The 13,348-nt window shown below is 39.1% G+C and overlaps 1 protein-coding gene across 1 annotated transcript; it reads left to right on the top strand.

Annotated features, from left to right (window-relative positions):
* The first annotated feature begins 8,504 nt into the window (after positions 1-8,504).
* Positions 8,505-10,792, top strand: dand5 (DAN domain family, member 5). The gene is made up of 2 exons (XM_027179008.2): positions 8,505-9,360; positions 10,157-10,792. The coding sequence occupies exons 1-2, from the start codon at positions 8,893-8,895 to the stop codon at positions 10,430-10,432; spliced, it is 744 nt and encodes a 247-aa protein (XP_027034809.1). The 5' UTR covers positions 8,505-8,892; the 3' UTR covers positions 10,433-10,792.
* Positions 10,793-13,348: the final 2,556 nt, after the last annotated feature.

The raw sequence follows: 13,348 nt of genomic DNA, 5'->3' as shown, positions 1-13,348 counted from the left end.
AAGTAACAGCGGTGAAGCTACGACGGTTGAAATTAATTCCAATTTGCAGCAAGATCTCATTTCTTTTCTGAAAATCTTGAGGTGAAATTAACACGGGTTTTTTTTTTAGGCAAGGAATCAGCAAATACACAAAATGTGGTTTGTTAATCATAGTTTCCTTTTGCTCTAAAAAAAAACAACAACAACAACAAAAAAAACCCTGTACTTTTATGGTTCGTATATAAACATCGTTAAAAACAAAGAGAACGTTTTCATGGTCTGCGTGTGTATCGTATCGGTCTGGGTTTTGCTCCTGTTGTTATCGTTACTGCTATACGCTTACATCATCTAACACAATTAGACTCTTAAATGGCTCTTATCTGATGCCCTGCAGTTACAGTCTAGTCATTTTTATGGCCACGGCACTGATAACGGCTCGATAATCACTGCTTAGAAAGAGAAAGAAAGACAGAGACATGATGTGAGCTGGACTGAAGCGTAAAACCGACAGCCGATAAGATAAACACGCCCTGTGAGACAGAGCTGGTGTTTTGCTGTAAGTCACCCGGACCAGACAGGTGTAGTTATGGCTGGATGTCTCATGTTCTGTCTGGACTGGTCTGATTGTTGTCGGAGCGACTTTCAGTTAAAAGAAAATAACACACACACACAAAAAAAGCAAACAAACACACGGTGACACACAGACAGCGGAGTTTAACACACTTTATACAACTGGGATTATTAATTACATTTGACTCGAGGCCAAAATTCTCTGCTTCCTCCTCCTCACACAGCTCTGTCTATCACACGTACTTCACATGTGAACCTTTTCACTACAACACTTTTTTTTCTCACATAGTGCATTTGCTTTTATTTTCACTTCACGTCAGTTTTTGCATCCCCCCCCATTCGATTTTCTCACGCAGATCGTACTTTTCGATGCTTGTAGCACGTTTAAAAGCAGCTTCCTGTCTGATTTGTGCAGTTTTATTCGCAAGATCGTGTATGAAAATCATGATCTTGTGTAGAACGGAGACAAAACCATGCATGCTCGGACTGTCTCGGGAGCAGGGGGTTATTAAAAAAACTCCTACACAGAGTGCTTTAAAAACCATAAGGGTTTATACTATAGAGTCACCTAGAGGGCATTTGTTTACTAACAAGAATGGTCCTATCCTATCCAAGAATGGCATCCTATCCAAGAGGGCACTTCACATAATGTTTATGTTAATGATACCTCACATCCTAAACATACCTCAAGACCTGAAGGGCACTTCATGATGTTTTCTTAGATTTAGCTGCATCCTAGTTGGCACTTCCGGATGTTTTCTCACACGTTAGAGCACCTAGAGGGCATTTAATCAGGTTTTCCTACCAGTGTGTTCATCCTTGTGGGCACTTTCTAATGTTATTACATTTAATCATGTGTTCTTAAATGTATGAGTACATAGGGGGCACGTCATGATGTTGTCTTATCTGTAGTTGCATCCTAGGGGGCAGTTCTTGAGGTTGTCTTATTTTTTGGGGCACCTAGAGGCTACTGCATGACATATTTTCCACCTAATGGGCAACCGTGAGAGAGGGCTATCGTGTTTTAATGCACATAACGAGGGATGTGGTAGCCTAGTGGTTAAGGTGTTAGACTACTGTACCAAGCGGAAGGTTGTGAGTTCTATTCCCATGTCCACCGCTGGGCCTCTGAGCAAGGCCCTTAACCCTCAATTGCTCAGTTGTATAAAAATGAGATAAAATGTAAGTCTCTCTGGATAAGGGTGTCTGCTAAATGCTGTAAATGCATTTTTTACTCACATTTTTGAAAGTCTTGTAAATCTTTATGGCATTTCTCTTGCCATATCACTACATACCACATACAGTACAGTATATCTACAGTAACTGCACCTTATGTTAACCGTTTTCTCTAGTGGGGAAAGTTAATGTCATTTTTAATAAAAGAAAGCTTTTTTTGTAAAGTGTGTGTGTGTGTGTGTGTGTGTGTGTGTGTGTGTGTGTGTGTGTGTGTGTGTGTGTACATTCAGACCACAATAGGTAAGCAATGAATGACTGACTGTGTGTGTGTGTGTGTGTGTGTGTGTGTGTGTGTGTGTGTGTGTGTGTGTGTGTGTGTGTGTGTGTGTGTGTGTGTGTGTGTGTGAAAACATTCATACCACAATAGGCAAGCAATGAATGACTGTCTGTGTGTGTGTGTGTGTGTGTGTGTGTGTGTGTGTGTGTGTGTGTGTGTGTGTGTGTGTGTGTGTGTGTGTGTGTGTGTGTGTGTGTGAGAGACACTCAATAATAACATCTAATTAGACAGAAAATATTTGCACTATTTTCTGGGTGGACTGATGTGTCAGAACAGACAAAGGCCCATTTCAGGACAACAGTCTCATATACCTGGCCCACACACACACACACACACACACACACACACATACACACAAACTCTCTGTCTCTGTCTCGTTCTATGTGATCTTTGCTGAAGTTCCACCTATGATTGAAGAAAGAAAGAGAGAGAGAGAGAGAGAGAGAGAGAGAGAGAGAGAGAGAGAGAGAGAGAGAGAGAGAGAGAGAGAGAGATGAAAGTGTCTTCTGGGCCTTACCCCACTCCCTGATTGTGAAACCCTCCTGACTGTGTGTCCTGACGTTGCTGTTCCCTCCTGTGCTGCCGATCAGAACTACACCCAACATTTGAAATCCTGCTTGTGGTTTGAAAGTTGTTTCAGTGCCACCCATGTGGCCATAAAGGAGAAGAGAGACACGGTACAAAGAGGAACTGTGCACACCAAGAGTTTCTGAGGTTTCCTTTATCTGAGGAATACGAGGACATGAACAATGTTTCACTGTGTTGTTCCTAGATCATCTGGATCTGATCCGGGTTCGGTTTAATTTGCATACACCGTTCCAGAAATCTAGATCTTAGTCCGATCTAAAGCCTAAACTGGACCTGGATCAGATTTATTTGAATATCCGATCATGGTTCCTAGATCAAGCTTAATCAGACTGTTATAGTCTGATATCTATATTAACTTCGGCCCGTCCGTGACGTTGAGCTTGAGCTGTCCCTAGTCCCCCTGTCCCTAGATCAGCATCCGTTAATTTAATATGCATAATATCTTGGACAGGGAATGGAATCAGACAAACTGCTTCCAAATTATTACCCCAGATGTGGGTAGTGTCTGATCTAGTCTGATCTAAGAGTAGTTATATCAAATAAAGACAGAGCATGTGAAGCGGAGTGAACTGTTCCTGGATCGGCTCGATACTCTATTCTCGTACGTTCACGTGCCGTTTCAGTTATGTTAAACCACAAACATCTACTCTGGACACACGCTGCACACCAGAAATCCCTGCATGTCAGCTCCATAGCGCCCCCTACGACATTTAAAGCAGTACAACAGCAGCGTCATTTCTCAGACATATTTCCCAACCTTTCTCCTAAATGCAACAATATTCTGTTTACCTGTTTACACTCTGAGTTCTGGCTCTGATCTTTCCCCATTTCACTGTGTGTGACAGTCAGATCTAAACATCACACTGTCATCTCAGGCTGTCGGCTTTGACTCATCACTTCATAGTTGTCCATTCATTTCTGGTTACAGGGTTGCAATACATTCAGGCAAATTTACTGACTGTGCGTTGTTATTGCATCTCTGAAGATATCTCTGCAGATATGAATGCTTGCTTGGTTGTGTGGGGGGAGAGGTTGGGGTTTGGGGTTATGTTCTTCTATCTTATTGACAGTTTGGAATTTGTGGGAACATTCGACTGTTTGTGTATATATATATATATTTTTTTTTTAATTTCCATTTCTTTTTCTTTTTACAAAATCTGCAGCCTTTATTTACTTATTTGTTTTTGGTTTTAATGAAATTATTTTGAACTTTTTTAAATGAAGAGTTGGGGTCGGGTTCAACAGGTAAAGCACAGTATTAATTAGCTTCATTAATAATTATGTCAATCGTCCTCATAATGACGGTATGAAAAACGTATGCATGCGTGCTTATACTGTATGTGCGTGTGTGTGAGTGTGTGTGTGTGTGTGTGTGAGTGTGTGTGTGAGTAACAACCGATGAATATTAATATAAAGCAACGGTTGTTGCCCTTTGAACCAAATGAGTAAAGTTCCAAGAAATTAGTGTGTTGACTTGTTTCCCCTTTTTATAAAAAAATTCTTTCTCTCACTCTCTCTCTCTCACACACACATGCACACACACACACACACACACACACACTCACACACAGAGCATATACAGATCTGTGGTTTGTGGTCTTCTGCATATGTGCATACATTGACCTTCTGTGGAAATAGGAGTTTGGTTCAAGTTCTTTTGAATGTCCAATAAAAAGCAAGCCCACGCTCGCTGATAGGAAGAAACAATTCTGAAGAAAAGCATTCCTGCTTCAACTTTATCACACCATCATACACTTTCTCTCAGTCTTTCTCTCTCTCTCTCTACGTTTTGCTCAGAACATGTGAGCCACTACTGTGAGAAACATCAAACCCAGACTGAATATTTAACACTGATATTTGTCTTTTGACTAGTAATGAGAGGAAATGGTACGTGAATCAGTCTTGTGGGTTACGGCGGAGACTTTAATTTAACTTTTAATTCAACTCCTCTGGATGTTCTGCAGCAGATGGCTGACTTAAATCCATGTCACCTTTTCCTTCCTTCCAAACATTTGCTTTTCCAAAGCTCAAGTGTGCTGAAAGATTGCTCGTGCTCGTGTAACACGTTGTGACCCTGTACTTTCCTTTTGTCAGAAAAAACATCTTGTAGCAGAACTAGCTAACATTTGCAAAGAAAAACAGACAAGTAAGAAAGCTAAAAAATGTATAAAAAAAAGAAAAAAAAAGTGAGGCATCGTTAGCTAAAAACAGATGAGCCGAGCTAGCAAAGTAGTTAACATAGCAAATGGTTCTTTTCGCATGCTAGGCTAAACAAGAAACTGTGTTAATAGAGATGATTTTTCGACAAATAAAGATGAAGCAAAATCCAAATGATTCTGTAGACTGAAGCACCAAAAAAAAAACACAATAAATATCTAGCAAACATGTTTGCAATGTAAACTGGCAAGTTATCAAATTTCAGGTGAACTAACATGCTAACAACAAAAATGTAGCAGACGCCAGAGCTTTTGCTAAGCTGCTAAACTAATACGTGTACGACAAACATAACGTGTTCTTACGTGGCGACTACAAGCTTTTTCCAGAGCTTTATAGAATATCAGTCTCTCCCTTTGTGTAAAATGATGACAAACTCATGCTATTTGACTCCATAATATATAGTGACCGTTTATTATATAATCGTAACTCGACGTTCTCTGGTTAAAGATGACTCTTTTCCAATAAGCCTGAGTCATCGACCTTGACTAAAATTACTCATTAGCCTTGACTAGCTTGTTAAATTCAGAAGCTATCCAGGCTAGACAATATTTCCACTGTTCCACAATTAGCATATTAGCAAGCTAGCTAATGCGGATTACCGTAAAGAGTCTTTCTAGGCAGTGTAAGATAAGACAATCTGCTTTAAAGCGCTTTTCTTTTCCTCCTTACTGTACTTGAAATGAGCTTAGCAAATAAAGCTCATTTGTTTGATAGCTAGATAACATAGTTACAGCAACCGGTTGCAAGTCACTTCACTGCATGCTTTATACCAAATATAACCGTGTAGGTGACAGTCAAAATGCAGCCAGTCTGTGATTTTTAAAAAAAATATGGATCTTTAATAAAGTTTAAGTTTAAAATCATTCGTTCTTGACATTTTTTTTTTGCTGGAATACGATAAATACGATAAAGGCGTAACCATGGACTCGACCAATTATCTAGGTGTCTCGTTGATGCATCTCTGGTTTCACCTCCTACACATCATTCTAAAGCATTTTTATTACACAACTGATGAGTATGTTTTTTTTTTTTAAATCTTCTTCTTTTGATATCTATCCAAAACGCCTTCGTTCTCTAGGAACTCTATAGACAGTTCTCATATTTCCAGGCTCCTGATGCATGCATGAAACAGAGAATGTGTGTCATGTGTGCATGCGTGTGTCTATGTGAATGTTTAGTTGAATTCCCTCATCAGAGACCCTATAGACTGCAATACTTCTCTTGACCCAAATCTTCAAATCTTTATCTTTCGCCAGATCTCATCGTCTCATCATCCAGTGCATGAGAACGAGAGTCCGTGTAGGAGGATAGTTCCAGTATCTGACTGCTCTGACCGTCAAGAGTTTTGAGAAAGGAGCTTTCTAGGTATTGTTTTTGTTACTGGTTTTCATGACTGTGCCTAGAGACACCTGAAACATCTCCATATAAGATGTCAGTACCACGGCTTGGAGTTGAATTCGGGATTCTGATTGGTTAAAGGTTGTTGATTCATTTTCTGTGATTGCAGGACAGACAGTTTATAGTAATAATTCTCTCTCTATCTCTCTTGCTCTCGCTTTCTCTCTCGCTCTCGCTCTTGCTTGCTCTCTCTCTCGCTCTCTCTCTCGCTCTTGCTCTCTCTTTAATTTCTGTTTCTATAGTAACAGCTCATGTAATCATTAGTGTGAGAAAGCTGCTTTTCAGGAGATTTATGGAAGGAGCCTCCAGTGTTCCGTCTTCTGATGATTGTCCAGATTAACCTTCTGATGATTGTCCTGAGGAACACAGAGGACGCTGGTGTTGCTTTGTCTCCCCCTGCTGGTGATTTGTGAGAAGTGCTACCATCCGAAAATGCTTAGAGAATTACTCTTTCTTTCTTTCTTTCTTTCTTTCTTTCTTTCTTTCTTTCTTTCTTTCTTTCTTTCTTTCTTTCTTTCTTTCTTTCTTTCTTTCTTTCTTCAAGGTTGCAAGGAACCTCTGAGCACAAGATGTTGGGCACCCTGGATGAGTTCCCAAGCCATCGCAGGACACAATCACACACACTCACACACCAATTCACACATACTGACAAACTTAAAGGTGCCAATGAGCCAACAGTTTTTGTTTTTTTTATTCCTGCCTCTACAATGTGTTTGCATATTTTCCTTGTGCCTTGTGGTTTTCCACCATGTTTTCTGGTTTCCTCCCCAGTCCAAAACCATGTTATGTTGGTGACTGGAATCTCTAAATTGTCAGTGTGTGATTGTGCCCTGTGATGGGTTAAAAACCATGTCCAGGGTGCGCCCCCCACCCCCCAGTGCTAAAGGAAAAGGAAGGATGGATATCTAATTCTTAAAAACTGTAATAACCCTATAGAGCATGAGAACTTAAATCTTATAAAAAGTTATCATGAAAACATTGATGATTAAATAGTCAAAATTGAGTTTTGTGGATATTAATGAAAGAATTTCTACTAATTAGCTTAATAATCAAAGCGAACAGGTGGTGCAAGGAAAGAAGCTCTTCAAAAGAGAACTCTTTTCACTTTACAATAGATGATGTGACTGCAGTAGTGATGTGCAGACTCGCTCTCCTGGGAAAGGAAGTAAACAATAATAGAGTGAGACAGTGATGCCATGGATGTTTCGAACCTTTATCACCTTTGATGTATTTATAACCCCGGTGCAGGTGTGTGGGATGGAGAGTCACACACTAAATGCAGAGACTGCGAAAGTTACCTGTGGGAACTGGCTGTGTGTTTACAGACACATCAAGCACAGCTTTAAACATATTAAAGCTGTACAGGTTTATTACAGGAAGGTCACAGCTTTCTTTTTCTTCACCTATGTGCATTGCAAGGAGAAATGATTTACACCTACAGTATGTGGTCACTGTAAAAAATATAAATCTATGGAAGTATAGAAATAAACATAAGATGAAAAAAAAACATCAAATGATGGTGTTTCATTTAATATATATGTGTGTGTTTTTTGGTTGCCATTTTCCTTCAACAGTGCTTGTGTGAAATTATTAGGCTATGCATTTATCATTATTATTATTATTATTATTATTATTATTATTATTATTATTATTATTATTATTATTCCATAGATTTTATATAATATATTCATAAAGCCCTGCTACTATTAAATCAAATAAACAGTAAAATCACTGATTCATTATTTTTTTTTAAGTTTTTATTATTATTATTATTATTCATAATACCGTCTTTAACTTTGTAGAACTTTTTTGTAGAATATTTTCTCATCATCTCATTTTCTACCGCTTATCCGAACTTTTCGGGTCACGGGGAGCCTGTGCCTATCTCAGGCGTCATCGGGCATCAAGGCAGGATACACCCTGGACGGAGTTGTAGAATATTTTTTTAAATATTATTGTTGTTGTTGTTGTTGTTGTTGTTGTTGTTAATAGTAATAATATTTAAAATGGTGGAAATATAAGAAAATAAAAATACACTAAAATAAACTATGATTCGTTTTTGAATCACATTATTTTTATTTTGATTGATTTAATAAAAAATAAATACAATTCTGTCCAGTCAAAGTACTTCATATTTGGGTTGTTTTTATTTAGTTATTTATTTATTTATTTATTTATTTACTTACTTACTTACTTACTTGATTAAATGTATTGTATTTGAACAGAACGCACAGATTGCCCTGACAGTAAGAGGCGAGGAAGGACAGAGTGATGAAGTTTTATTTTTCAGTTCCCACGGGTCTGTGAGCTGCTCACCGCGCTGTCACCACCTCTCAAACTCACCTGCTGTAAAACACAAAGCTGTAGCGTGTTAACTTTCCCTCGCCTTACACTCCTGCCATCATGCGCATTACTGCACCAATCCAGGCACTAAAAAGGACCAGAATCCACCCAATGCACCTTTATAAGTCGAGCTGCGCACGTTCACTTTCCACTTCAGACAGCAAGGTGACCAAACAACAACCTTGAACCGCGAATTCACTTCAACGTAACAAACCTGGGGATTGTTTTTCCCTTCAACTTTTTTTAATCTTCTTGTGTTATTGTATAATCGTTTCCTGAGAAAGATGCGCGCTCTTGGTTTGATCACGTTCATGGCTCTGGCTGCTTCTCTTTGCGCGCTCCCGCGGCACTTCATCCAGGATCTTCCCAAGCGAGCGGCGGGTTCTGATCTCGAGTTCTCTGGTAACGGAGCAGACGAACCGGTTAGGGGATCAGTACGAGTGGTTAAAGTGAGTCCACACTTTCTGCGCCATTCCCCGGGTCTGCTCGGGAAACCCACACAGAAGCGATCCCCGTTTCCAGCCTTCCTGAACCTGGGTCGCCCCGAACCTTCTGTGCACGCGCGCGCACCTGCAGCGTCACTCTCTCACATGAGCGCAGGCTACACCGGCGTCGACGTCAGGAAGAGACAAGGTCTGGAGATGTGGCAGAGGGTGATGCAAAAAAGCGAGCCGAGAAAAGAGATCCTGTCTCTGCCATTTAACTCCAAAGATGCGGAAACGCAGAGCTGTGCGGCGCTGCCTTTCACCCAGGTAACATCGATCCTCACACAGTACAGATGTCTGTTCCTTATTTATTTTTCATTATTACCTACAAAAATGTTGGGTTTTTGTTTTGTTTATTTTTTTTAGCACTGATTCGCTTTAGAAAACTCGGACAGAAAAATCACACGATTCTTTTGTGATGTGTTTTTTAGACACTTTACATGTTGGTTGACTACTACTACTACTACTACTACTACTACTAATAATAATAATAATAATAATAATAATAATAATAATAATAATAACAATAATAATAACAACAACAACAATAATAATAATAATAATAATAATAATAATAATAATAATAATAATAATAACAATAATAATAATAACAATAATAATAACAATAATAATAATTATTATTATTTAACATTTTTCCCTACATAGTAATTTGTCGTTTTTTTTAATCACATGATTAATTTATTATTTTTACATACCACGGGTTGTTATCATGACGTCACACGTGTTTACTTGTGTTCTTGTTGTGAAATTTCAGGGCATAACATGTTGAGATGTGCCACGTGTGACATTTTATTTTTTATGTTTGTATTTATTAGGCTTTAATGTGTATTATGTCTTCTTCGTCTTCTTCTTCTTCTTCTTCTTCTTCTTCTTCTTCTTCTTCTTCTATTATTAGTATTATTATTGTTAGTAGTAGAAGTATTATACTTATTATTATTATTATTAGTAGTAGTAGTATTGTTATTATTATTATTATTATTATTATTATTATTATTATTATTATTATTATTATTTAATGACGTAAACCTTTGTGTTTTCACAGCGGATAACGGAGGAGGGCTGTGAGTCTATCACCGTTCCCAATAAACTGTGTTTCGGTCAGTGCAGCTCAATGTTCGTGCCGCCTAACGGAGGATCCAACCTGCACCGCGGAGGTCCGTCCTGCTCGCGCTGTGGGCCGTCCAGAGCGCGCACCGTGCACGTGCCCATGCGCTGCGGGTTGCAGGTCCGAGAAAAGATCGTGATGTTGGTGGAGGAGTGCAAGTGTGAAACCGGAAGAGAGGAACAGAAATCTGATAACTTGGGCATGCATTTATAACCAGCAATGTGTGTAAGAGAGAGAGAGAGAGAGAGAGAGAGAGAGAGAGAGAGAGAGAGAGAGAGAGAGAGAGAGAGAGAGAGAGAGAGAGAGAGAGAGAGAGAGAGAGAGAGAGAGAGAGATATGACAGATGACAAGAGCGCTTATTCGCAGAATTCTACCTCGAGAGAACCATAGTAGGTTTTTTTGATCGTTTTTTTTTTCAGTTTGATTTTCCAAACTGAATCTTTATCCAAACGACCGCTTGATTATTCCAGCGGAATATTTTACTGACATGTCATTGCACGTTTGTACCGAGTGGTGTCGCTGTTGCATTCTTGTACCTGACAGAGAACCATAAAGCAACTTAGTTTTGTTTAATCTGATGTCTGTTGAGTTTTTCTTGAATGGGGTCAAGTCCAATTTAATAAGTATATTTTTAATTAGCTGCACATTTTTAAGTTCTCAGGGTGCAAACATATCACTTAGTCCCATGACTATTTATTTTATTTAACAGACAATAATATTAATGGTCTTCATAATTATGGCTTAGTCATTATACTGTACACAACTGCACACATGCTGGTTTCAGTCTCGTTTTAAATAGGATTTAATGGATTTGAAATATTGATATTTATTTAGTTATTTTTTTACTTTCATATGTTAAACACTGTTTACAACTCCAGCAGAGTTTGTAGATATTTCACCCATGATATAAAACTATTTTTTGAAATGTAATGCTAAAAACTAACAAACGTCCTACAGCTGATTCCCAGGATTATAACAGTATATCGACTCCTATTGTCATCCTAGCCATGTAAAGATAATCACTTAGTTACATAGTTTAATATAATATTAAACTAAACTAATATATAAATATATATATAAAATTCATAACTCATAATAATTCATAATAGATCATTAGTTGTGACACTTTCAGTGGGATGGCACTTGCAGCCTATTTTACATTTGGCTTTCAATCAGGAAGAAATTCTATTAGACTTCAATACAACATTAAATATCTTAAATGCAACCCTTATTCAAAATGCGCGCGCGCGCACACACACACACACACACACACACACACACACACACACACACACACACACACACACACACAGACCAATGCTTTAACGCTCTCTCTCTTTCACTCTCTCTTACACACACACACACATACACACTGATGCTTTAACTCTCTCTCTCTCTCTCTCTCTCTCTCTCTCTCTCTCACACACACACACACACACACACACACACACACACACACACACCCTAAATGTGCCCTTTAATTGTGTAAAGTTTAAGGGGGAGTAAACATGGTTGTTTGTTCCCCTCCCTCGTTGTGGCCTATCTGTTCTACATAATCGCTCTTTTCAGGCCTGTGGGAATGACTGGCCTCCTATAGGCCCAGCTGCCCTCCAGCCTTCTGAAGAAGAAAGAAGAAGACCATTATTCATAGCTTCTTTCTGGCACCTGGAGCGGGGAAAAGTTTTTTTTTTGTTGTTTTTTTTTACTCATCCTATATGAAATGCGCTCGAGGGAGAAAAACAAGGGCTCGCTTTACATCGCCTTGGCAACCGTTCAAGATCAACCGCTCGAGCGGCCATTTGCATGACGGAGGCAATCAAAATGGCGCCGTTAGCATTAAGAGCTAATAACAAACACACACTAAACCTGCTCTACGGCTCATTATATTATATTATATTATATTATATTATATTATATTATATTATATTATATTAGTTAGTCACCTCACAAACAATAACGCTGTTACACTGTTTACATCCTCGTATTTGTGTTAAAGTCAGAGTTAAAAATGAATGAATTATAAATTTATAAGCAGAACAAGAGCTCAAGAAATGACTGATTCTAATCGAGGTTTGTTTGTTTGTTTAAATGAGATGTTTATGATCACAAACAACTGTTAGGTTCTATTTTTGTTTAGTGTGTAAATAAGATAAATCACAGGTTTAGGACGTGTAGTTATTAATTAGTTTAATATTATATTTAATCACAGAGATGTTTCTAGCGTAGCTTTGTTATTAATAATATTCCTGGGGGAAAAAAAGAGATAAAAATACTTATTTGTAGAGCAGACCTTATCTAAACTGGCTACATTTTTAAACAGATTTCTGAGAATTATATGATAGTGCAACATTCAGTCATATGTTGTGTTAAAAGTGGTTGTGTGTGTTACTGCGTGTGGCTCATTAAATGATTCCAATGACGTGAGCGCGCTTAGGTGGGATCCATTCAGGCCGAGGCGCGCTCCCGTGCCAGGAAAGAAAAAAAAACCCGCCTCGTTAACGCCGGATACGGGTGCAGATGACACCGGCGCTGCGCTGATGTGCGCGTGTGGCTGAGTAGGCGCGGAATAACGGGCTAATTGCGTTGGGAGCGCAAAGCGGAGCGAAGCGCCATTAAAACCGCGTTAAGCACGAGTGGCCCAGTGGGCCGGTTTGGAACAGGAACCACAGAAACGTCTGCACCATGAGCCCGACTCCTGAGGACGAGATTGAACGATAAAAAGCGTCTATACAGGATGGCAAAGTTCTGCATAGGGGAAAAAAATCCAGACAATGTTGAAACAAAATCAGTTGGAAACATTCTGTGGTTTGGTAATTTATTTTTTGCACTGACCACAATCAGGTCTGTCAAGCCAACCCTCACATTTCATTCAGTTCCTCATATTGTGTGCTTCCTTTAAAAAAAACTATATAATCCCTGAGCTCATCATCTCCCCCTGAGAACGCTCCACTTGGACCTTATGCATATTGAATCTGTTTAACTACATGGCACCACGCTGAACTCTTTGAACTGTGGGCTCGGTCCTGAAGCCGGTCCAGTTTGGACAGCGAGACGGTTAGATCTGGCTCTGTAATGTGCAAGGGTGGAGCTCTGCCCGCTCGCCTCGGGGTCTTCAGCCCGAAATGCCAA

This window comes from Tachysurus fulvidraco, chromosome 18 (assembly GCF_022655615.1).
Source record: "Tachysurus fulvidraco isolate hzauxx_2018 chromosome 18, HZAU_PFXX_2.0, whole genome shotgun sequence".
Taxonomy (NCBI): Eukaryota; Metazoa; Chordata; class Actinopteri; order Siluriformes; family Bagridae; genus Tachysurus; species Tachysurus fulvidraco.
This window is presented reverse-complemented; position numbering and strand designations above follow the sequence as displayed.